The sequence below is a fragment of the Erithacus rubecula genome (genome assembly GCF_903797595.1).
Source record: "Erithacus rubecula genome assembly, chromosome: Z".
Classification (NCBI taxonomy): domain Eukaryota; kingdom Metazoa; phylum Chordata; class Aves; order Passeriformes; family Muscicapidae; genus Erithacus; species Erithacus rubecula.
In genome coordinates this window covers 18,776,157-18,801,716 of record NC_136661.1, presented here as the reverse complement: position 1 = coordinate 18,801,716, position 25,560 = coordinate 18,776,157, and the positions used below count along the sequence as shown (strand labels likewise).

The window sequence follows — 25,560 nt, the reverse complement described above, 5'->3', positions numbered from 1 at the left end:
TGTTTTAAAATAACCTAAAGGCATAAGTCATAAAATAATGAACATCTCAATACTTAAGACTGTGTCTACTGCAGTATGTAGAGTTTTACATGGGGCACACAGCCCACTGATGCTACCTAAGCTGAAAAAGGCAGTAAAGAACACAAAAATTGTAAACATAGAAATTTCTTCTGAAGCAAGCATGAAAAAGCTGACACTCCCTCTTTAGGCATTAAGTCAGCCACAGAGAGACACTGTAAGCATGGTATGACACTGTCTCTCCACTATGTGATCCCTGTGATCCCATTTGGGTTGTGTCTTCTAGTGAAGAAGTGTGTGCATTTAAGCAGATACTATACTTGCATAAAGGAGATACTGAGCCTGCCAGGAATTTATGTCTGCACAATTTCATTTCTGAATGACTACATTTAGTGTACACTGTCTCATTTCTAACCTTCAGAAACAGAATATGTATCTCATCTCTTCCTATGGACTAGTTTCAGTAAAATGAACTGCACTACTTCCTGGACTTCAAACTGACACTACTCAATGACCTTCCTGTTGGAACTGAAATACAGCTTTTTTTTCCTTGTTTCAATTTTAGAGATTTAAGAGTGGGACATTCACTTTAGCATTTGCTGTGAATGTTTCAGGCAGGGTAAGCTTCCAAATCCAGGCTCTTTTTAAGCATCCATTTAACCACTAAAAAGATGCTCTGGGTTTATAGATTTAGGGTAATTTGAATATTGCAAAATATTCAAAGAAAGAAAATAGTAAAGAAAGAAAATAGATGTTTTTTGAACTGAGTTTGTTTCTTCAATCTAAGAGACCCATGGCTGAATAATACACTTTTATCAAAAGCTTATGTCAGAGCTGGCAGCAAAGCATGTGAGTACCTTTAACTAGACTGTCTATTGGGACACTTTACCCAAACCCTTGCTGCTCCTACCCCAAGATGAGTGATGCCAGAATATATGCCAAGCAAATAAAATTAAACTGTGATGAAAACATTGGTAGCTGAGGGATATGAAGCAGAGGTTAGAGTGTAACACTGGTTCTTGACATCTCATATCTAATGTTACAGTCGGTATCAGCCCTTGAATGAAATAGAGAAGATAAAAATGGTTCTTTAAGCATTCACTTACTTCATCACTTATATTCAGTTTCTCTATTGAACTTCTTGAGGGTTTAAAATGTCCCATGCAAAAGTTGCTCACAGTATCATATGGCTACAAGGCAGGAAATTCTCATTTGAGAACACGTTGAAAAAGGTTTCTAACAGTGGTAAAATGTTAGTAATCCTGGCATGGATAATACAGTCCCTTGTATGAATAAATGGGTTCAGTATGGTCACATATCCCTGAGACAAATGCAAAACTGGAAGAAATGAAAGAAAGGGCTGTTAAGATGATCAGGGAAATGGAAATCTGCCTGTGTGAGATGAGCTTGTTCAGTCTCTGTCAATAAGGTCTGAGAGGTGATACGACTGGTCTCCATCAATATTTTAGAAGGCCAACACTGAGGAGAACAAAAAGCTAATTAAACTAAAGGACAATGTTGGCACAATGGCAAGCAGGTATAAATTTATCATGAATACGTTTAAGGATGAAACAAGAAGAAAATTCCTAATCAGCAAAGGAAACATGGAAGAGGAGATACAGCAACAAAATGCCTAAGAACAGTACATGGTGATTTTTCTTAACTTGTGTAGATTTGACATGGCTGGCTGTGATCACAAGTGAAGAGATTCAGTATCTTTTCTGTGAACACTTCTGGCCAGTGTCCTTTATCAATCAAGAGGAAAAGAGGTTTTTTGGATGCACTTGGAGACTGCAGAGTGTGGGGGTGACGAAAAGGAAGTGGTTGCTTCCTAAACAGTCAGTCATCTGATCTATGGCCTTATGCCTTCACCCATCTGGTGAAAGAAGTGTCTGGATTCAAAATTAAAACAACCAAATTTTAAACACTTGATGCTAAACTTAGTTGCAACTTAATCTGTTTTTTAAAACAACATTGTGAATCGTAAACTCAATAATGGTTTAGCTATCAATTTACAATAGCTTAACTTCCTTCTAACTCCTAAAGATGGGGGTTTTATATTCTATATTTTTTGAAAATGTCAACCCAAACTCCGGGCTTACATCTCTTTTACTCCAAAATTTCCTGTATATTCCAAAGATTCCACCACTTCAGCAATGATCACTAGTTCAACAGAACGCTAAGTAGCTGAGAAAAGAAAGCCGATTATCTAGGATGTATGTAATGTGTCTCCTGTCCCAATCCCACGCATATTTTCCACTCCCACTCTTAGTCATACTTCATGGAAATACAGGAAAAAAACAACTAATCTCCCCTGACTACTGCAAATAATCAACTTTTAAAAAGTAATGACAGAAGAAAATTTTTAAGAATAAATACTGAACTTCATCTGTCCAATATAGAGAAATACCCTCAATTTTTCCAAGCTCCTCTAAGATAAACATGCAGTTACTGCGGCATTCTTGAGGTGTCGGTATGCCACTTTTAGCTCATTCCATTTCACAAACAAAGGCCGTAACAGCTCATATTTTAGCAGAGTTTAATTCGCTTATTAAAGCCAGACGTTGCAGGCTGCGGTGCCTCTGACGGGGAGCAGCGTCAGCTCCGCCGAGCGGCGCGGTGCCGCGCAGCAGCGGGGCGGGGGCGGAGCGCCAACGGCGCCCTCTGCCCCGGGGAAGCGGGAAACGCTCCGGGAGCCTTCTCAGCCAGGAGCAGCACCAGAGGCGCAGCCTCTCACTGCGCCAGGGGAGGTTCGGTTTGGGCATTCCCAGGAATTTCTTCACGGAAAGGGTGGTTAGATACTGGAACGGGCTGCCCCGGGAGGTGGCCGAGTCACCGTCCCTAGAGGTGTTTAAGGAAAGACGGCGTGGCACTCAGGGCTACGGTCTGTTGAGATGGTGACGTTTGATCACAGGCTGGGCTGAATGATCTCGAGGGTCTCTTCCAGCCCAGGTTCTGTGGCGGTTCTGTGGCGGTTCTGTGGCTCCCAGCGCCACACCAGGCTGCGCACGGACGGGCTCCGCCTGGAGTGGCGCGCCGGTTCCGCCGCCAGGCCCGGTACTTTCGGCCTGCCTCTCGCTTGGAATCTTGGGAGCTGTAGTTCTCGCGCGGCAAAAGCCATACCACCGCTAGTGCGCATGCGCAGAACCTCACACGAGGCGCCGCGGGTCGCTCCGCTCTTCCGAATCATGTGACTCCCACGGCCATGCCGCTTCCTTCCCGGCAGCCCCCGCTGCAGGAGAACCCGTCCGCGGACCGGAACATGGCCTTATCACGTGGTCCCCAGAGGCCAATCAGCTGCCGCGGCTCCCGGACACCGCCCCGCTGCCGTGCCACAGTTCCGTGACATGGCGTCGCTGAGGGTCCGGCGGCTGCTGGGGCCCGGCCGACGCTGGTTCTCAGAGACGGTGCCCGGCGCCCCTTCGCCCCCCGCCAGCCCTCTCTACCCACCCGTGGTGGCGTCCATCACGGCCAAGAGCAAAGCGGCCAAGTCGCGACGCCTGCAGCGCTTCAACCAGCGAGTGCACGCGGCGGCCACGGTGGAGGAGAAGCTGCGGCTGTACGGGAAGCTGCAGCGGCCCAAGTACACGGTGTACCCGCAGACCTTCGCCCTGAACGCCGACCGCTGGTACCGCAGTTTCACAAAAACCGTCTTAGTGCCGGGGATGCCCCCGAGAGCCGCGGCCGCGAAACGCTCGGTAGCGACGGCAGGAGCGACCCCCGAGGCCGGCAGAGCCCCGGAGCCGGCGGCAGTGGAGGCGCCGGCGGCAGTGGAGGCGCCGGGGGCTGCGGAGGCGCCGGGGGCTGCGGAGGCTCCGGGGGCTGCGGAGGCTCCGGGGGCTGCGGAGGCGTCGGGCGCCGCGAAAACCTCGGAGCCTGCGGCGGGAGCGGCGCCGTATCTGGATATAGGCGAGCTGCGCTCTCTCGCTTGCGACGCCCTTCTCCAGGAGAGTTTCTACCAGAAAAAGAAGCGGCCATTCCTCTACCGCGACCAGGATCACACTCCCGGCCCTTTCCTCACCCAGCTCGTTTCCACCCTCGCCGCTTCCCTGTCCAGCCGCAACCCACTGCTGGCTGCTTGCTCCCTCGGTACGGAGCCGGGCTGGGAGAGAAAGGGAGGTGGGAGCCTTTGAGCGATAGGGCCAGTCTGTCAGCCGGCATGAGTGGTGTATTGCACTTGCTCAGACCATCACTAGTAATTTGTCTTCATCCTTCTACACGGATTTTGGGTTCTGTAACTCACTGCAGCTACAGAAGAATTGGGAGGGTTTTAAATGCAAGAGGTGAATCACTGTTTTTCTATGTTCCTTGTTCTGTTCCAGATCTAAACCCTGAAGTTAACTATTACTGGCATCACGGTGAGGAAGTTGTTGTTCATGGACATCGAAAGGGTAGAGTTGATCCTGTGCGATTCCAAATAGATGATAACCCACACCTCCAGATTCGTGTGCCAAAGCAGCTTCCTGAGGTGTGGATGTTTTCAACAGCAAGTTAATACTGTGCATTTTCACTTTTGTTCCTTTCAACCATTGAAACCCTGCAGAGGGAGTTTCTGGAGGACCTAGTTAATTCAATATGTGGCACATCTGGGTATTTTTTGAGTCTTGATATGCTTACTACTTTGTGTTAGTGGCCTTGTAGGTATTGACTTGGTCTTTTGTACATTTGGTTTTCTTTGTGCTTTAAATTGCATGTTGTTATATTTAATTAAATTGAATTTTCAACATTCTGTGCTTGAAAACAGAGGCAAGAATGAGAAATGTGCTGTGGAGTGTTCTCACTGGAGGTGAATAATAGGAGTGTAGTTAAAAAATAAAATAAGTAGAAGTATAAGATAAGTATAATCTGAACAGGAGCATTTTTGCCTGTTGTTACTCCTTGGCAGTTGTTCTTGAATGCTCAAGTTCAGTGGAAGTATGTTTTGTTTCAATATTGTAATGTTTTTCTTGTAGATTTATGCAGTGGTAATTGTGTAGCCAGTGAGGGTCTCTGTTTTCCAGTTTCCACCACAAACAAAACCATTGTGTGTTCTGTAAGCACAGTACTTTTATGGCTGACTTAGTTGTACAATTTGCTTAGGTTAGTATTGTCAGATGCTACAAACCTTGGCATTTTGAAAAAGCTGTCTAGGCAATTTAAGATGTTGTGTAGGGCAGTAAACCAAATCTGTAAACTTAGTCTGCAGGTTCAAGTTAGTTTACTGGCTGCTGCTAAAAATGTTTTTATTCTTTTTCTGTGGCAGATAGAAGATGGTGACAAGTGGCAGCTTTTTCAGCCTTATTTCACATTTTTTGTGTTGTGGAAAAATTAATACAAGATGACTATACTAGCACATAGATGAGTGCTATTATTGCAATTTCTCTTGCAAGAAAATGAATTTCAGTTAAGGTTATCTGAATGATGTATTGTAAGCAGGACTTGCACTTTCTGTTGTCTGGCCAGGAAGTGGTGTATTACATTGGACCTGATGTCAAAAATGTGTCTTACATCATGGCTTTTGTTTCTTCTGTTGTCTTCAAGGTTGTACCCCTGGAGTCAGACCTTGGAGATGTTCCTGTTATTGATCATAAGCCATCCAAATTGCCATTGTTCAAAAAACAGTATGAAAATAAGGTATTTATAGGTAAGAGTTTTTAATTGTGAAACTACTTTTTTTTTTTTTTTTTTTTTTTAAACCAACAAACCAACCAAATGAAAACCAACCTGAAAACTAATGCCAGCTCATTCTTTTTTCTCCCATCAGCAGTGTATTTTTATTTATAACTGTAGTCAAAATATATGTAGCACATGGATCTTTATTGGGATTTCATGTCAGGCAATGGAGAGTAGCATTCTCCTGTGTATACAATACTCTGTGTCCAAATGTGCTTGAAGAAGTTCAGCTGAATGTAGAACTGAGACAAAACTTTGAATTTTGATGCATCTCCAGGGAAATTCTCATTTTAGCGTGTGAACTCTTGCCTTTTGGAAGTAGGCAACTCCTCACAGATCTACAGCAGAGGTTTCAGCTTCAGAGTCTGATGGTGAAGATGTATGTGTTTGTATGCATAATAAAGAGTGTTCTCTCTGACTGATAATTTTATTTTGGGGAGCACAGGATCAAAGGTGGCAGACCCATGCTGTTATGGACATACCCAGTTTCATCTCCTTCCTGACAAGCTGAAGCGGGAGAGGTTTATAAGAGAGCGTCTCGAGGATCAGATCGAAGTTGTTTATCGGTCAAATGGAATTGCAAGTCTTTTTGCCTGGACAGCAGCACAAGCAATGTATCAAGGTGAGATAGCTTCACAAACTTTTCCTGGTTATGAATGCCTGCTGTGAAGTTCTCTAACCTTTTCTCCCCATCTCCTTTTCCTCGTGCTTTTTTTTCTGAAAACTATTTTAAGTAAGTCTTTATAGATGTAATTGAATTAATAAAAGTGAGTTAGTTAAGCTTTTGAGTACTTCAATACAGAGGACTTAATATTGAGAAAAATATTTTTTCATATATAACAGTATGACTGTGCGAAAACCTCAATTGCTTTCACTTGCTCTTTCCACGTTAAGAGGGAAATGTGATAGATATCAAGCAATTTTGGGTTTTTTTCCCCTGGAACAACTATGTTGCCTAGCCTTTGTTTCAGTAATTTCAATTCCGTGAAAATACTAGGAATGAAAGAAAAGTGTCAGCAGCCTTACATTGGGATTTTATGCTTGCATCTGTCTAAAAGAATCTCAGAACACCTGGATGGTTAGGCCGGATCAGTCTTTCACTTATTCTTGTAAATATAATTTTTGTCTAGTGTCACTGTAAGACACCTGATGCCTTGTAGTTTCACTTGAGAAGCAACATGTGTAAGAAAATTATTTGACTATAGTGTATATTGCTGGTTTGGCATCAAGTTTTTTGTGTAATGGTGTATTAGAAGGCTTCCTTTGTGGATGTAAAATATTGAAGTCAATAAATCTTGTCTCCAGAGTTGGTCGCAACTGTGAGCACATCATGAATTGTAAAGGCAGCATTGTTCAAGTCTATGACTTCTTTTTCTTCTGTAACAGTTTCTAGCATTGTGACACACAATAGTAATAGTCTTAAAAATATCTAGTGTACATGCATAAATATGTAAATATTTTCAACATACTTTTAGTGCTCTCTGAGGTTGGTTTAAAGCATTAATACTTACTCAGTATTGGTGTCTGGCTGGTTACTATAATCAGTTGTATTCACGCATACACGTGCATGCTTCTGTCATGAAACAAATGCTCACTGAATCTTGAGAAGCACGAAATAGTAAAAAGATATTTGCCCTCAGCTCCTTTGCAGGAGGATGCATTAGTAATTTAACTGTTCTGAAAAAGTCACTTGGCTGATCAGTGAGTGATTTTTATCAGCTGTTGATAGGCAACAAAATGCAAGTATGCCACTGTATCCCTGATCTTGGACATAACCTTTACTGGTGATTGTGTTTTGGTTAGACTGTATGAAAAATGCTTGTGTTGCTGAAACAGAAAGCACTTTTCCCCTGCTAGTTAGCTGCTGTAATTCCCAAAGTTTTTCTGTATTTTGGAGTAAGGGTTTGAGTCTGTGTGCTGATTGAAATCTCATGTCCTGTTGTATTTGTTTGTTTTGTAGGATTCTGGAGTGAAGCAGATGTGACCCGTCCTTTTGTATCGCAGGCAGTGGTGACTGATGGAAAATATTTTGCCTTCTTTTGTTACCAGCTAAATACTTTAGCACTAACTGCAGAAACTATTAAAAACAACCCTCGAAAGAATATCTGTTGGGGTACAGACAGTAAGCCACTGTATGATGTTGTGGAAGATGGTAATGTGAAAGGCTTTAATGATGAAGTTCTGCTTCAGTTGATTCGTTTTCTACTAAACAGACCAAAAGAGTTGTAAGCCATTAAACCACATGTCAAGTATGTGCCTGAACTTCATTGTGACTCCATGAAGTATGAGCTATGCTATGCCTTGATTTTTGTTAGGTATTTGTCTAGCAAACACTATATACATATTTTATTTGGGCCTTCCTTCTCTCTTTTTTCTTTTTTAATGTATACTGTACACTGGGAAATAAATGGCTAGAATACCTTGAAGTCTTTTGCATATTTACTCTTGAAAGCCTACTGTGCTAATTCAGGGTTATGTGAGCATGTTTTTTAGTAGATCTACAGGTCCATGTTCAACTGTCACAATGAAGTATTAGTTCATATGACCATCTGAATATCACTAGGAATTAGCTGTCTTGATACTTAGCATTAGTGCTAAATTTCTAATTTTGTTTTTGAGTTAAATGCTTATTCATTCTAAAGAAAAAGTGAACTCAGAATAAAATGAATGGTTGGCAATTTAATTACATAGTAAGAGAAATCTTTAGACGTGGTAGTACAAACATAATGAAACTTGCTCCAAAGATTCTGCATGCATGTGGACAAAGATTGTGTGCATGTGGACATGCATACAGTTTTAAGCTGTCACCTCCAGAACTGCAGAGAGATCTCTCAAATATATTTGGAGTGTAAGTTCTCACTTTACTGTGGGTCCTTGATTTCAGCTGTTGGTATCTTGAGTTTTCATTCTGATATACTTGGATGTCTTAGGAGTGTTTGTAATAGACCACATCTGAGCCCCAGCCACAGCTAGGATGTCTAATTCATAAAATGTAATGTTAACACAATCATGGAGTAGTTTGAGTTGGAAGGGACCATTGAAGGCCATTTATTTCAAGCCTGCAATGAGCTGGGACATCTTCAGCTGGATCAGGTTGCTGAGACCCCTGTCCATCCTGACCTTGAATGTTTCCAGGGATGGGGTATCCATCTACCACTTCTCTAGCTGACCTATTTTACCATATTCATTGTAAAAAACTTTCCAGTGTATTTAAGCTAACTCAACCATCTTTTAGTTAAAAATATAACCCACCTTGTTGTATATAAACAGGCGCTGTCACATTAGGGGTATTTAGCTATCAACAAAGTGTAACTGATTCTGAGGTAACTAACCTTGCCTAGAATTCTGTGTTACTTCATTCACTATACTTAAACCTTCCCAGAATTTTCCAGTGCTCTTGTGAAGAGGAAGTAGTTTGTTTTCAGACAGAATACTGAATCATTGAAATACTGGCCTGCACATTCTTCAGTATGAGCAGCAGCTCACTTTCTGTTGGAAAGTGGCTTACAAAGTATTTTGTTAATGGAAGACTAAGTAGTCGTAGACTTTTACATGGCTGGTACTTTACTGTGTTGGAAAGTGTTGCCACTTTCTCCACCATCCAGAGATAAGGTAAGTAAGATGTGTACAAGCCCTCCCTTTTTTGAGAGAAGTCCTTAAGTGCTCTTTTTGTCTTAACAGTGCATGACTGTTACAAGTTGAAATAACTGTTGGTCCTTGGATTATATAAATTTTCCTTGTAGTAACAGGAGATAAACTACTGGGTAAGAATTTTGATTATAAGAGAATGGCATGACCTAGCTTAAGAGGGAGTGGTTAATACTTAACTGGTCTGATTAAGGGATGATGCACAATGAATGAAGGATATGAAAAAAACCAGTTGGATACTATGGCAGTTTTTTACAGTTGTAATTTTACATATATTTACAGTTTGTAATTTACATAACCTATTACAGGTGTAATATGTTACTCTCTTCAGCTTGAGATTCACTTGAGTTGCATACAACTAGTGATTGTGAAAACTGACAGGTACAGTCAAAGAAACTCCTGCTCCCAGGGAAAAATCCCACTGATTCAGCCTTTTGTCTGTCCTGAGGCTTCAGCTGTAGTGGAGTAAGTACAAAGAATTCCCTTTTGTGCAGCTTTCCTAGTGATTGAAATATCACTGTAGATGTGTCACCCAGTAGTAGAACCCAGTATTGGGAGTAAGGGAGTAAGGCTTAGCATGAGCTGCCACTCTGAGTGAATGTGAGTTACCAATGTAGCTTGCTTTCTTCAGCTTTCTGGGGAAGGGGATACTCTGGAAAAGCAGTGGGTGGCACTGTTTCACCTTCTACTGGGAAAAACTAATGGGCATTGCTCTGCTTCTTTGTGACTGGCTGACTAAGTTGAGACATTGTAATGTATGCAGTTTTATACAGCAATATTTCATCTTCAAGGCCAGGTTGGATAGGGCTTAGAGAGAGCTGTTCTAGTGGAACATGCCCCTGCTCATGGCCGGTGGGTAGGAAATAGGTGTGTTCTAAGGTCTTTTAAAACCCAAACCATTTGATGACTGATCTTTTACTCATCTGTATAGGATTCTTAGTGCTGACTTACAATGATAAAGGAAAAAGAAGAGAGAAAAGCTCTGGGGTTTTTTGGACTTTGTTTTTTGGTTTTTTTCTTTAAGTATTGTATATCTATTAAAAGCTAAAAAAGTAGGAAGCTTAGAAGCTGCACTGTTCCTGTTCTCCAGCCCCATGTCTGCACTCCTCAAAGTCTCATGGGAGCATCATTCTTTTGCACTTTATTTATATATAGTTTGTTATTTAAAAGAAACCAAAAAAAGATAATTCAAAAACAGAGCTTGGAAATCTCCAAGTTTGGATCCTTTTTCCTGTATTAATTTCTGCTTAGGCCAAGTAGAGTATAACATAAGAGAACATAAGGTGGAATCTAAAAATAAAATAAAAGTAAGATTGGGTTTTGCATAATGAGGCAATTTTCTCTAATACTGAAATATTTTGCTTCAAACTTTTATCACTTTCAGGTGAGTGACTGATTTATAAAATTCTGCCTGCATTGTTGTTTCATATGCGCCTGTTAAGTGGTGAGTTGGCATGAAAAATTCAAACAGAGAGGAAGAGATGGGAAGACAAAAACTTTCATACATCTGCTCAGTGTCATGTTGCACCAGCTTGTTTGGGTAGATAGCTGTGTCCTTTCAGACAGGAGAAAGAGCTTCAACCTTTATAGCCTGCTTGGTCATTCTGAAGTTTCTCTTGATATTTCTTCTGTACTCAGGTTTTCTGTTGTTGAAACACGCACTCATTTTATTGCAGATGAAGATTTCCTTCTGGTGCTGCATGGGTTTTTCCTGAGACGAGCAGCTCTTGGTCAGCTGTCACTGAGAAAGTCTATTGACAACTTGATATACTGGCAGTATACCTCTGATGGACATAATGAAAGTGGCTTTCCAGGGTAGTATTAAAGAAGCCCATCCTGTTCTGATTGTGAAAATACTGGATTGTGAACTGTTGGAGGATGTTAGTAAATGGAGGCTAGTAATGGTTAATGGTTTTTGCCTTCTCCAGTATACTGACAAATTGTGTAAAGTTTATTTAGCAGATATACAGTAAAATAATTTTTTAGAACTGAGTTTCTTGAAAGATCTGGCTGCCCTACATCTGTAAATGGGTTAAGAAGAGTTACAAGCCACAAGGAGTTAGTATATGGCAACTAGTAACACATTTATTAATGTATGTTGAGGTGCAAAGGGAAGAAGCTGTGTACCTCACTAAAAACTCCTACTGGACCAGGGATTTACAATTAAAGGGATTATTTGTATCTAATTAAGAATGAAAGAAGCCAGTTTAAAGTATCCCACGCTATTCAGCTGGGTAACTAACCTGTTGGTCTCAAAGCAGGAGCTTGAAGATGGGATATTAGCAGGAGTTTGAAGATGTGGTGTTAAAATTTGTTTCCTTTGCTTTGAAGATAAGCTGAGTAGGCCTCTTACCAGTGGTAACAGATACTTTATGTATGATGAATTTATATACAACCATTTAGAAAAGTCCTTGAAGGAGGTAAACAGGTAGAATGCTTGACATCCTTTTATTTTATGTCTCTGCAGGACTAAATGCCCAATAGCTTATGCTATTGGAAAGATAAATAATTCTTTTATACAGGACAGACAGCAGCTTTATAGTGTCTGCTCAGCTGTATTTACCTGTGAGTATCTGCAGAAACTTATCAATTCAGGTTTCTGTATAGTTGGAAGCATTTGTTTTTACCTATGTGTTGTATGAGTGAGCATTCATTCTTCATCTTTGATCATTTTTGTCTTTTAATAACTATTTGAAGCTCAATTTATTGAACTAAATCTCTTACAGAATCTTCTCTGCATTGCATTTCTTATTCCTACTAAGTTATGCTTGATTTAATTTCTTTAGAATGAAGAAGTGATCTTAGTGTGTCTCCTTTAAAGGAAATCTTCCATCTCTTTCTTTCCTCTTTTTATGCTTTCAGCATGCCTTTAAACCAGTAATCAACTCAGTGCACTTTATCACTGCTCTCAAGGGACATTATATAGGATTGTTTTCACTGTTGGAAAGCGTAGCTTATAACACAAGACTGTCTGCATTGCAAATATGCATGCTTTTGTCAGTGAGATGTCCCAGTGCAGATTTACATTTCAACCTCAAATTTCAGCCTGTAAAGGCTTTTTGTTTGTTGGGTTTTTTTAAATCAGTTCCTGAAGCAACGTATATCTGGGTAATTGGAGGTGATTAGGAGTTGGAGTTTTAAAACTTGGGTTCTGTCTTGTTTAGTTTGGAGAAGAGAAGGCTCAGGGGAAATTTTATCAATGTTTATAGGATGGAAAGAAGTAAAAGAGATTTGACTAGGCCTATTTCAATTATGACCAGTGAGAGGGCAAGACAAAATGGCCGGAAACTGAAAACCATGAAGTTCTACTAGTTTTTGTTTGGTTGCTTTCCTTCTCTAATGGCAATTAAAGTGTAGAACAGATTGCTCTAAGAGGAATGTGGAGTTTCTATCTCTGGAGATACTTAAAACCAGATTCTATTCTTCATTTCTCTCAGCTCTGGGAAACCATCTGTAGGTGACCCTGCCCTGAGCAGGATGGGTGGACTAGACAACAGGTGTCTTCCAACTTATTCACTCTGTGATTCTGTGGAAATAAATTAGTGGTTACCTTGTAGATGAGACACTATATGTAGGAGGAAACCATGTGCAGAGATTTGGGTCGATAGGGTGTATTGACGTGGACCTTCTCTCTTCTGATCTTTGTGTGGCCATCCATGTTTATAGATTATATTTAGCATAAATTTTACTTGATGTGGAGTAGCAAATTACTTACATTGCATCTCCATTCTTGACAGAATACTGACACCAAGAATACAGTTAAGGCTATATGCTGAATTTCTGTGTCTCCAATTTTATCTCAAGCTTTATTTATGTCTGAACTTCTTGTCTTGATGTGAAAATCAGATCTCTGCTAAGGAAGGCAGAAGCCTCCCTTGGAATGGAAAATGTAAATCCTCTCCCTTCAAATTATCATACTTTTGAGATGAAGGGGCTCTCAGGCAAAGATATGAGAATAGGAGTACCAGTTCTTTGCTAGTGTGTGTGACAAAGCAAACAAACAGCAACCCCCGCAGCGCCGGCCCCAGGCAGAGCAGAGCCCAGGGCCCCTCCGGCCGGGACTGCCCCGGGCGCAGCTCCGGGCACGGCCAGCAGGGGCGCTGCGGGCTCCCGGCCGGCAGGGGCGGTGACTCCCCCGCGCCTGCAGGGGGCGCTGTGGGCGGGGAGCGGCGGGAGCGGCGGCGGAGCCCAGACGGGCCGGGATGGGAAAGGATTGGATCAAAAACCCCTGGGACAGCCGGGATGGGAAAGGATTGGATCAAAAACCCCTGGGACAGCCGGGATGGGAAAGGATTGGATCAAAAACCCATGGGACAGCCGGGATGGGAAAGGATTGGATCAAAAACCCCTGGGACAGCCGGGATGGGAAAGGATTGGTTCTAAAACCCCTGGAACAGCAGGGATGGGAAAGGATTGGATCAAAAACCTCGTGGACAGGTGATCCCGGAGCCCCTGCAGGACTCTGGGGAGCACCAAGCTGGGCCGGCAGGAATGAGCAGAATTCCCGGGTGGTGGATGAGGTGGATCAGGAGCTCTGCGGTGGCAGCTGGGACTGCAGGATGTCCCAGCAGGGCAGGGGGTGCAGGGCTCAGCAGCAGAAGGGCAGCGCCGGGCTGGGATTTGGTGCTGGCAGCTGATTCCTTTTCCCTAGCCGTGGGTCTGACCATCATCCTTTGAAGCCCAGAGGGAGCAAAAGTAGTTGCTCCCAGCCCTGTCTTTTACCTGCCTGAAATCCTGAGGTATCCCCCCGCTCAGAGAGAAACTGTCTGGGAAAAGGAAGCATAGCTAGATGCTGCAATCCTCTCAGGGCACTTCTTTTGTTTATCTTAAGTACCCAGTAGTTAGTTGTTTCCTGTAACTTATGGGAAAGAATTCTGTAAGTGAAAATGAAAGAAACTCAACCCCCAAGAGTTTCTTATCAATCCTGTACTCCCTTACATAAGACCTTTGACAGGCCCAGGTGTCTTCTCTGTTTCAGAAACCAGCATTAAGCAGTGATTACTTCATCCCAGTTGTCTGTATAGAAGTGTTGGTTTGTTCTGCATACAAGCGTATGTTGTAGATGATGATATAATATTGGCTTTTGCATTTATAGATTAGCTTTTTGCATCACAAATATTTTGATATGGTACAATTTATGCTTACTTTTAACTGTTTTTGTATAGTATAATCTGTCAGTTTATGTATACACTGTATAGTTTATATGAATAATGGTGTGATAAATATATCATAGACTTTAGCAAAATATTAACATAAATATGTAACCAATTTACAATAAAGAGATTATTTTTCTTACATCTGCAGACTGGCCTCTCCAAGTGATAACAGTGATAGAAACCAGGGCATTTGCATCCAGGAAGGATTTATTGACTCCTTGCTATCAGGGAGAGTGAAACAACAGTATGGAAACATGGGAGGAAATAAAATACCTTGACCTAATCTACAGAATGTCCTGCAGACAAGTCAGAAGTTAAAACCAAATGAGAGTCCCTGGAACATCAAAAACTAAAATGAATGTTTGCATTAATATGCATGTACTCGCAGCAATGTAATAGTATATAGAGAATTATGTTTTACATTGTTTTACATTTTGGCTAGTTGCCAAAAACACCCCAGCACTGGATGTTTTGACCCTTGTTCTATACTTTATTAAATTTTTAAAATTCTAAATTGTGAATTTTGTTTTTCACACATAGATAACAAATTCAAACATTTCCTGAAACTCCCAGTGGTAGCTGTTAGAGTAGGACACCCATCTTTCTGAAGGTATGTATTGTTTTACCTGTGTGATTATTCATCCCCTCTAATCCAGTTACTGCTAAGAAGCTCATGTCAAATATTTTACTGTTGTTACAATAGAGCAGATATGCCTACTCTCTGGAAAATCCTGTGCAAATCCATAGACAGAACTTGGCATGAAAAGCTTCTCAAGTTGATAATAAAAGCAAAGAGGAATGGGGAAAACAGCAGTGCCTGCTTCTTGGAGAAATTATCCAGTAGCATAAAGGTAAAATTGAGGTAGAGTAGAGTTAAGAGTAAGACTTTTTTGTAGGATAATAAGGTTTGGGTTTGTAGCTGTGTTTACATAAGAGATACGTACTAGTAGATGACTTTATTTTATAATTTCAAAAGAAATAACAAGGTAAAATTTCATGTTGTTTCCTAATAGCATATTATTGATTTGGAATGGGCTATTATTATTATTATATGTTATTCTCATTTGGAACTAAATATTAAAAAATTGCAGCTTATATACTTAATATTTCAATAATACAGGCTTCCACTGGGATTTTTTTGAACCATGTAATGGGTTTGATTTCTAAATCCTAGCAGTAATTTTGATGGAGTTTTCGTTTAGATTTATCAGGTACATAGATATTTTGGTGATTTTTGTACTTCTAAAGACACTAGCATTTGAGAACATTCCACTAGACTTCATTACAATGCAAATCTAAAAAGCATTTGCTTGGACTGGAGAGTTCAGAATTTCTGAAGCGTGCTGCTTTTCCCTCTTGTGGACATACTAATATGCTGACCATGAGCTGAATTAGAGCACAGCCAGCCTGGCCTTCTAGAAGTACTAAACAAAATCAACATAATGACTGTGTGTTTGGACAACTGCTGTCTCTGGAGATACAACTACTTAGCTTTTCTGAAAATGTTGTATGTGCACAAAGAGTAATGGCTTAAATAAATCAACTCTATTTTTGTTGAAAGCCATTGGATTGAATCTGTGAATGAATGGAAGGAACTGGGATGAAGTTTAAATGTCAAATGTGATGTTGCCATTTTACCTTCCATGCTAAGGGATTCCTGGGAAAGGGCAGAATGGACTGAAGCACCTTCCTGTGAGTACTATTTGAGTTCAATGCTGAACAGTATGAAAAGGAAACTTTTGGGAAGACAGAGTCAAGTCATCAAAAAGAAAACTTTAAGCTAAGTGGACTAAGAGTGAATTGTTCATCTTTCAGCTGTAAAGAGAAATGTCTTTACAGGAAAGGATAGATTATTTACGTGATCTAAAAGTTATTACCTTGAAAAATATTAGCTAGAGAGATTGAATATTACCTAGAGGGAGCAAAGTATGTGGCTCCATTGGTCAGGTGTTAGTGTATTTGTTAAATAACAGATATAGCAGCTCTGAGCTAGACATTCCAATACTAAAACTTGTGACCAAAATCCTACTGATGCACACTAGGAAACAGATTGACTGAAAGAGGGGTCTGCCATCAGGTGTGTGTATGTGTTCAGAGATAGGGATGAGTCCAGAGCATTTGAGTACTGTGTGTAGAAGAAAGGATATGAGTGGGAAGCCTGCATCAATCAGATGAAGAATTCTTAGAAAGAGGCTTTTTTTTCCCACCTTCATCCTTTCTCCCCTCAGGCTTTCCAGCCTTCAGGATCCTCCGTGGGTCTTGCCTGTCTCTCCTCTTGAGAATGTACACCCTGTTTCCCCCAAAGTCCCTTTGTTTAGATGCTTTTGGGTGTGTCTGCTGAGGGCAGCAGCCTCCCCTGTCAATGCTGGCATCTCAGCCTCACAAATCCTGCAAGAGGTCTTTGTTTCTCTTGTTAGTCCTTTAAAAGTACTTTGAAGTTTAGGTGTCTAGATATAGTCGCCAAAGCAGACTTCAGAAATATTCAGTAGAGAACAAGAGACGTATCTTACCTAATGAATGAACATTGACTAAAGCATAGATGTTTCATATGTAGTAATATCACCCCTTTTGGAGTCCATGGAGTGGGAAACCCCTCGGAAGAACAATTCAGTCCTGAAACTTAATGCCACTGCTTGTTCAAAATAGTATTGATGCTTTCAATCTTCCTCTTTCATCCAGTAATTGCAGATTTGATTCTTTCCTATAGGTCATAGTTTATTATAGGTGTTCTGTAAGGCTTAAGATATGATGGCATAGGAAATAGATGCTTTGTATCCTTCTGAGCAGGTTATCCAATCATTGCAGTTCAAAAGGAGATTGGACTGGGGAGTCAAGCTGTCTTTCCCCAGGCGTCCATGCAGACATTCCTGTATTTTTCAGAACATAAGGCATTGTTGTAAGCAGAAGAAATACTAATTATTTTTAAAGAATCATGATAGTATCCAATTAACTTTTTTTGGCTGGGTCTCAGCCAAGTGTTCTCTTTTGGCTTTTTTAGTTCTGCTCATTTCAGTTTTGTGTCTATGGCTTGACTGTGTTTTCTCTGACATTTGTTTTAACTTTTTTTTTACCTTGATACACCTTTTCTCTCTCTCTTTTTCCTTTTTTTTTTCTTTGCTTGGCAGTCTTCAGCAATATTTGAAGGAATGGGACTGTGGCATACTGAAAACTTGGAAGCTATGGTGCTTGGGAAGGTTACAGAATTTCATTAGGGAAAGTCAAGGGAATTTTTAGCTGCATTCAGTACTTTAAAATAAATGTGGTCAATTCCAGTCTACAGAAATAGGATATTTAATTTCAAACCAGTTTTGAGGTAAACAGTTTCAAAATTCTTTAATGTTGCAGTTATTGTTTCCTGTGGAGGGTAGAACAGTTGTTATGGTATGTAATTGGTTTGGCAGAAGAGGACAAATCATAACAGTATGAGAGAAAGCATATAAATGATGTACAGGGTGGAGCTGAAGTCCTGAGGGATGCAATGTTGGCATCAGTGACAGAAGTTTTAAAAGAGACTGACACATTTCCGTGGAGCTTTTACTGCTAAATTTTAATTATTAGTTATTAGTTCATAGCAGTTTTTCGTGGTGTTGTGTACTGCTAACTTCAAAGATTACTCCCTATTGTTTGGATCTGATGCAGATTCTTCATTATATATAGCACCAACAAAATTTGAATAAATTATAAATTATTAAAAATAAACTTGTGAATTTTATATGCTTTCTTTTTATGCTATGTAAATATTAGAATCTATTGGAAGAAGTGTTTGCGGCATGACTTTTAGATGAAAACCTAATGGAAGGAAAACCCCCCCCTTGAGCAAAAGAGTAATTTTTATTTTTTTCAAGTAAACACCTATTTACTTCACTGTCTTCTGGGGAAATAAGAAGAAGAAAAAAGTGGAATAGGAAAATGTTTATAGTACTGTAGATACAATCAAGGAGGTCATTTGCAGTTGGAGTTTAGCCTTATGTTCTTTTCTTCATTGTCACTTCAAGGAAGATGTTCTGAAGTTTCTGCTGCAGTTAACAATGCAAATTGTAGTCTCATTTACACTGGTATAAACTTACAGTTACCCTGATGAAACTTTTACTGGAGTAGCAATTACAATACTTGACTTCATGTGTTACAATATATAAATGTGTAATTATTGTGGAAAAAAACCCAACAGAACTTAGATTTATTAAACAAAGTAGGGAGGGTGACAAAATAAGCAGTATAGCTTAAAATTTTCAGGAATCACATAATTCCATAATTAACCCTACTTAGAACCAGCAAGCCATATATCAATTTCACCCACTGCCTACCCCCTCTCCCTTTTGTTTTTTAACATATTGTCAAAGCTATGTAAGAGAAATAGTTGCTAAACAGTGTCTCACCAGATTTGCAAGTGGTAACTCCAGGGAGTCTGTTTTCAAGAAAGAGCTTTAGACCTTCATGCAATACACAACTTAGTTTATTTCCAAATGGGTTTGGTCTAAACCTGTGTTTGTGCCTAGAGATGTCTTCTGATTACAGTAGTACAAGGAATAAGGTACTAATAGTAATTTTATTTGTTTCTTGCTTCTAAAAAATAGGGGAGCTCAGTGGTTTCTTTACAAGAACCCCACATCAAAAACAACAAAATCAGACAAAAACCACAACCAACGGACCTGAAGAGAAGAGTAAGAACCATATATAGCCAACATGAGTTTAAAAATTGAAATTTGCCAGTTCCCTTTTTCTTGAACATTAACGTATTCTGTCATGAGGTGCTTATGAGGAAAGGTTAGAAAGAGAGCAGAATGTAATAAAACTTTTAACTCAACCTGGTTTTGAGTAAAAGTTTGGACTAGATTGCCTCCAGTGGTCTCTTTCAATTTAGACCCACTTGTACTTTTACAAAGGGAAGGAGAGGAAAAGTGAGGGTAAACTGATGCTCTCAGGAGTGAGAGCTCTCATTTTCTGTCTCAGAGACTGTAGTTTGTGTAGTATGGTTTCCTAGAGGATGTGTCTGAAGGCATTTCAGCTACAGAACTGTAAAGTTGTGTAAGTTATGTAGATTTATAAAGTGCTAACATTATTTTTAGGGGAAATAGATGTTGCTAATAATTGGGATTGAATGTTTACATAATAACTCATTTGCTCCTTGAAATTTTGAAAATTTTTGGCTTAAGATGGATGACCTATTCAATATCTGCTTGGATAACCAGTTGTTCCTCTCTAAAAGAAATTTTAGTCACCCCATCAGGAAGGAAAACTAATCTGTTTCATTTAGGCAGCCGGTCATGCAAGGGGCACACAGGGAACAACACAGTTCAAAATGTACTTTCTGCAAAGAGCCCCATGTACTGAAATAATTTGGGATCAGCTTTTGGATGTTTCATAAGCAAAACCAAGGTTTAACTTCACCAAATAAATGCTTCACAATGAATAATGCACCCAGCTGTAGCAGTAAATGCCATTTGCTCAACTGCTTAACTATTCATCCTTCTGACCAAGGTTTATGGTGGTGTGAAATGCAGCTTAACTTTGCAAATATGGAATGTATAGTAAAATTATCCCCTTTTGTGAAATTAGAAGGAATAAGCTTCTGATGGGTGTTTATGTACTGTGCTGACAGATTATAAAAGATTAAAAGGAAATTTTAATGAAGTGAAAAGCAGCCCTTGCAGCTTCTAACCCTCATGATTAGAGGAGCAGAAGCTAGGGGATTTAGGAGGATTTAGCAAGATGAGGTAGATGGGCAGGGAGATTATGACCTGCAATTGGAACCAGTTGCTTGTCTAACTCGTGTTTCCTTAGATAATGCATTTAGGGTTCCAGTTTTTTCAAAAACAGTGAGGCAGAGATGGGCAGAAGAAACATAGTCTTGAAGTGGTTTGAGGCTTATTTTCACTAATCAAGTAACAAAACACAAATGACAAACTTAGTGTGTCAAACTAACACAGAAAAATGCAGCATTTACCTTTATATAAAGGGAATATTGCAAGTCACAGAGCAATGCAATTGTTTGTGTACTTTTTTGTCACAAAATCACCAAAAGAAGCCTAATACAATGCTTGGGATTATAACCTGAACTCTTCTTTGTGTTTTTAATGTGTTGTCATAGTAAAGAAATTTGGTGTATAATACAGACATAAATTGTTGTATACATTATTGAAAAGGAAACATTTTGTTTATACAATAATTATGCTGAATATGTATTACAGAATGCTGAGAGCATTTGAAGAATCCAAATGAATATTGATGAACAGCATTCATAATTACTAATAAATAAAAGTCATTAGTAAAAAGCTTACTTATTGAAAAATCTTAAAGTATTACTGCCATGATGCAATTTTTATAAAACTGCTGAAGGATCACAAAGGATGAGTACAGAGCAGTTATTTTGCTCCCCATTGTTATATGGATTATGTCACTCATTATCCATCTCAAATTCTGGGCAAATGTCACTTTTGCAGATAGGCTTATTTTCTATCCGTGTAAAAGGCTTGCCACAGCAATGCCCCAAAATAACTGGCCTTCCTCTGTCATCAATAGAGCTTCCCATTTTGCTGCAGTCACAAGCTGTCTTGAGCTAAGGGCTCTGTGGAGAATTTTTTACGTTCTACCAACTAGTTTCCATTTAAAATCTACATGTTTTCCTGGAAATAGGACAGATAAAATTAGTTTTTATATTATTCACCCAATATAATAAAATTTCAGACCATGTACTTGCACTTTCTTTTTTTGAATGATTTCAGCTATTTTTTTCAGGAATTTTCTCATTTCATATATTCTGTCTCAATGCCATCTATTCTTCAAACCCTAAACAAGAAAAAATATCTATAAAAGAGAGATTAGAGGTCCCCTTAGGTTCTTTCTTTTGCTACAGTCAATACAAACCATCTTAAAAAGCAAAGCATTAGAATTGGACCAGACAGATTATTTTATTCAGGCATGTGGAACGAGTAGTAGGAATTTGTTTGGACATCTGTATATGCTGCTCCTGACCTCAGAGTAGTTAGGTACCTATGGCTTTAGGCATCTTTAGATACACAAATGACTAGGTGTATGTGATTAGAACCCTAAATTCTCTGCTAAATTGATAATTTTGTCACTGCAGTATCAGCCATTCAAGTAGTACAGATGTGTTTAAGGACTGAAGTCCATGCAGGCCACTTTAGAACCATATCTAAAAGCAGAGACTCAGAGGCCACCCTCAGCAACTCTCATATTCAGAGGCATTCACTGGTCTGTTGTGCATATGAAGACAATCCTGCAGATATCCAGTAAAATAGAAGTGGCCTTTTCTGAGGCAAAAAGATGAATTAGATTTGCATTACTTTACTCATGGCTAACAAGTTTTCTAAGAATGTAGAAGGCCATTGCTGGAAATCATGCTGACCTGGGTTTGCAGATGAGCTTTAAATCTGTTTCATAAAATTTGGTGAGTTTCTTCACTGGAACATTGATTTTGAGTTTTGTCCCATTAATACTTTATGTAACTTCAGAAGAGGAACTTGACCGATGTCTTGTAGAAAAAAATTTAAGCAAGTGTCAAGAAGGCTCATCTTGGATAGATATGCAAGCACCAGCTTGGAGTAAGTATATCAGGAATTATAATGAAGACAACCTTGCTATGGTCTAGGGCACTACTCTCCAAATGGATAGATAATTCTGGTGACTTCACTTTTTATTTCAGGAAGGTGAGGACCTAATTTTAGGATTGAAGAGACTGATTAACACAGGCAATGTCTGGATCACAGAGGGATCTTCCTGTGGCCATCACATTTGTAAGTAACACCATCCCACACCTTTCCTAATTGTTTTACTCCTGGGTAGTGTAGATCACTTCAAGTCATCTGGGCTCAGGTTCCTGGTTTTGCTGAAGTTAGATGGAAGCTGTACATCTGAAAACACCTTATGAATTGGAAGCTTAGCAACCAACCAACAAAATGTCCACTGTTCCAACTTTTACGAAAATTGAGCATCTTGATTTTAGAACCTGACACAATTGTATGGTCTTTCCTGAGACTCTCTATATTGTAAATGCCAAACAATGAATATTAAACTATTCCTTAGATTTGCAGAGTATTGAACATGCAGTTGTTAAATCTGGTTTTAGAAGATTGAAAGAGTCAAGAATATGGTGCCTAGTGCTGGAGGGAGTTATAACTCAAGTTTTAATTTCTGTTCATTGGCAGTCTAGTGAATTATTTACCTATTTACTTTTGAAATGTTCTGTTTAGGGAACTATATTGTTTTCACTCATCACAGCTGAAATTTGGTAATTCAGCAAGAGGAAGAAATAAATAAGTTTGCACTAATGAGAACTGACTTTAGAACTATTCCAAACAACTTCTATAGCAAGTTTCCCATGAACTTTAGGTTTCAAATTATATCTACACAATTGTTTGAGGGAAATTTAATTCAGACATCATTGCAGATCTGAAGAAGAGTTCGGAAACTTGTCTAATTTTATTCTGGTTGTATCATTTGGTGCAAAAAAAGATACTATATCTCTACAAACTTGCCCTGCTTACATTCTTGCACCACCCTGGATGATGCAACATCATTATTAGTAGTAGTACTAGTATTACTAGTAATAATAGTAGTTTTTACTACTACACTTTTTCAAGTAAGGGGGATTGCATTAATAGCTGTGATATTCTCTGCACTTTATTCCTAGAAGAATCAATATGAGGAACTTACACTGATGAAGTTGGAGGGTTATAACAACTACCATTTGAGTATTGTTCTGTGGTTTTTTGTGTCTGTATGCTGAATTTAATAATATTTATTTTAATATTTTATTTATTATAATTTTAATACATTTTAAATAGAAAATTATATAAAATAATGTTTTTCAGATGTGTATAAAATGAAGTCTTTTAATTTCTGTCTGTTGATGCCATGTATTATACTTGAGCATTAAAAGCTAAAAATAAAGCTTGATTCAGTGAATTTTCCTATTTTTGTGTTCAACTACCTGATATTAAAATTTAGCACAAGTTCTTTTTGGTTGTGCATACTAAAGTTAAGGGATATAGTGTGCTGTTAAGGCAAAACCAAAAATAATTTATGATCCTGTCTGCTCAAGGCAATGTGGAGGTTACCTTTGTCAGCTTCTGTTCTGTGAGACAGATATAGGATAAAATAGTAGGAGACAACTTCTAGAAAAATTAATAACAATATTCTGAACAAACAGTGCTTGTACAGATAGTTGAACCTTACGAAGATTCAACTGTTGGGCATTTATTTTGCTTCTCTTTATCTTTCTGTTTTCTCTGTGAGATTAGTTTTGGCTTTGTAAATTGGAAACAGTGGGATCTTGTTGAAAGTGTTACTAACTCCCTTGTTTAGACATTTGTATGCTTTTGGTGTTATTGTAACTTTTCCACTGAACCAGATGTATTACCAGCTTTCCCTGCTTTTTTGAGGGCTTCTATAAAATTACTGAAATAAAGATGAGCTGTTGGTATTCATTTCTTCCTTGATATTTAGGAATGCACATCTCAAATCTTTGAAACCACCCTTTTTACAATCAAAGCGATAGTCCTGTGCCAGCCTGATGACTTTTGTCCACCTGTGAGGAAGATCAGGAGAGTCCAAAGTATCTATAATACCACATCAGGGAGGAATGACGACTTGAATAGTTTTGATATTTGTTTTACTCACAATTGTATGGTGGTGGTGGTTGTGATATTCTGAAACGAGTTCCGGTCTTGGTGCTGTTCTCCCCGGCCTCTCTTGCATGCTGTTCATTATCCTTTTGACTTGCTCTTTTTCCTATAGTTTCTCCCTCAGCATAACTAATTTACACTGTAGCTACAAGATACTTGTTAGAGTTGCTCGTGAAGCACATCAGGCTTTGAGATCAAGCTGTAACTTTGACTATGAAGAGCTTATAGGATGGTTTAAAACAGATTATAAGAGAGTGAAGCCATGAGACTTGGATGCATTGATGTATTCCCTGTCTGGATTTTTTTGCAGCTGTTGAAAGCTCAGCTGCAAAATAAGTGGAGTTGACATTTTTTATTTCAGCTCCTGTTCCCACAGTAATTTAACCAAGGAACTACTGGGGTGGTATAGTTTAAACTATATGTGATCAGTGGTAAAAAAAAAAAAAAAACAACAAATTTAGAGGGAAATGCCCTTTAAATATGTTTTATTAAAAAATATGTAATGATATCCATACAAATCAGCTTTGTCACAGTTGTTTTTCATTTATAATACAAAGGATGAGTTTTTTCCATGGTAATGAGCCCTTTGGATCTGATATTTAAGCTCAGAAATGTACTAAGACCTTGGGGGAGGTAAACTGCATCAGACCACTTTGCTTTAATCTTAGAGCTTGATGAAGTTCTATGACAACATTAAATAAAGAAAAAATCAGTCTGTGAGGCTGGAGTGCTCAGCATTTAGGAGAATGCATGTCTTGCAGGGACTTTGATTCCTCAAAGATTTAGGTTCTTCAAATACTAAGCATCTTCCTTCACAGAGGTGCTTTTTGCTGATGGTGTTGGAGAAGAGAAAGCATTTTTTTGGGTATTTAGGATATAAAATCTGTGGATGAAAGAGTGCATTTCTTTTTTTGAAAAATAGGATGCTAATTTCCTCCTTTCTTGTGAAATCAAGCTTCAAATTGAGAGAATCATTCCTTTTACTCTTGACCCATTTTTCTTGATAATAAGTGGTTTATTGCTATTTGGGAGAAATTCATGTATTAAAGCTTCTTATAAGTACCTAAAAATACGAGGATGACAATTTAACCTTTCAAAACATATATATTCTTGTGATTTGTAGATGCTATCATTCTGATGAAAGGAGTAGGCAGTCAAGTTGTTTGCTTAGTCTGACAACAAGCTAATTGATAAAACAAAGCTTAGATAGAATTGGGCCATTGAGATAGACAGTTTTACATCTTGGAAAGCAGAATTTTATTATTAGTTAGCATATAGTGTCCAAAATGATCTATAGCTAGATTTTGAGTTGTACAGAGTGCCTTGTATCATTTTGACTTCTTGAACAACAAAAAAGAACCCTAAAAGAAAACCAAAAGAAAATGGATTTTTTTTCATGAAGGAGAAGAGGGAATATGTCATATGTGTTCATCTCTTCTTGC

The 25,560-nt window shown here is 39.1% G+C and overlaps 1 protein-coding gene and 1 long non-coding RNA gene across 2 annotated transcripts; both read left to right on the top strand.

Moving 5' to 3' along the window:
- The first annotated feature begins 3,325 nt into the window (after positions 1-3,325).
- Positions 3,326-8,096, top strand: MRPS30 (mitochondrial ribosomal protein S30). Its single transcript, XM_079330693.1, has 5 exons — positions 3,326-4,107; positions 4,341-4,486; positions 5,539-5,641; positions 6,116-6,292; positions 7,631-8,096. The coding sequence occupies exons 1-5, from the start codon at positions 3,366-3,368 to the stop codon at positions 7,897-7,899; spliced, it is 1,437 nt and encodes a 478-aa protein (XP_079186819.1). The 5' UTR covers positions 3,326-3,365; the 3' UTR covers positions 7,900-8,096.
- A 2,301-nt stretch (positions 8,097-10,397) lies between these two features.
- LOC306814549 lies at positions 10,398-16,805 on the top strand. The gene is made up of 3 exons (XR_013777201.1): positions 10,398-11,883; positions 15,015-15,084; positions 15,178-16,805. It is a non-coding gene; the product is annotated as an uncharacterized lncRNA (long non-coding RNA).
- Positions 16,806-25,560: the final 8,755 nt, after the last annotated feature.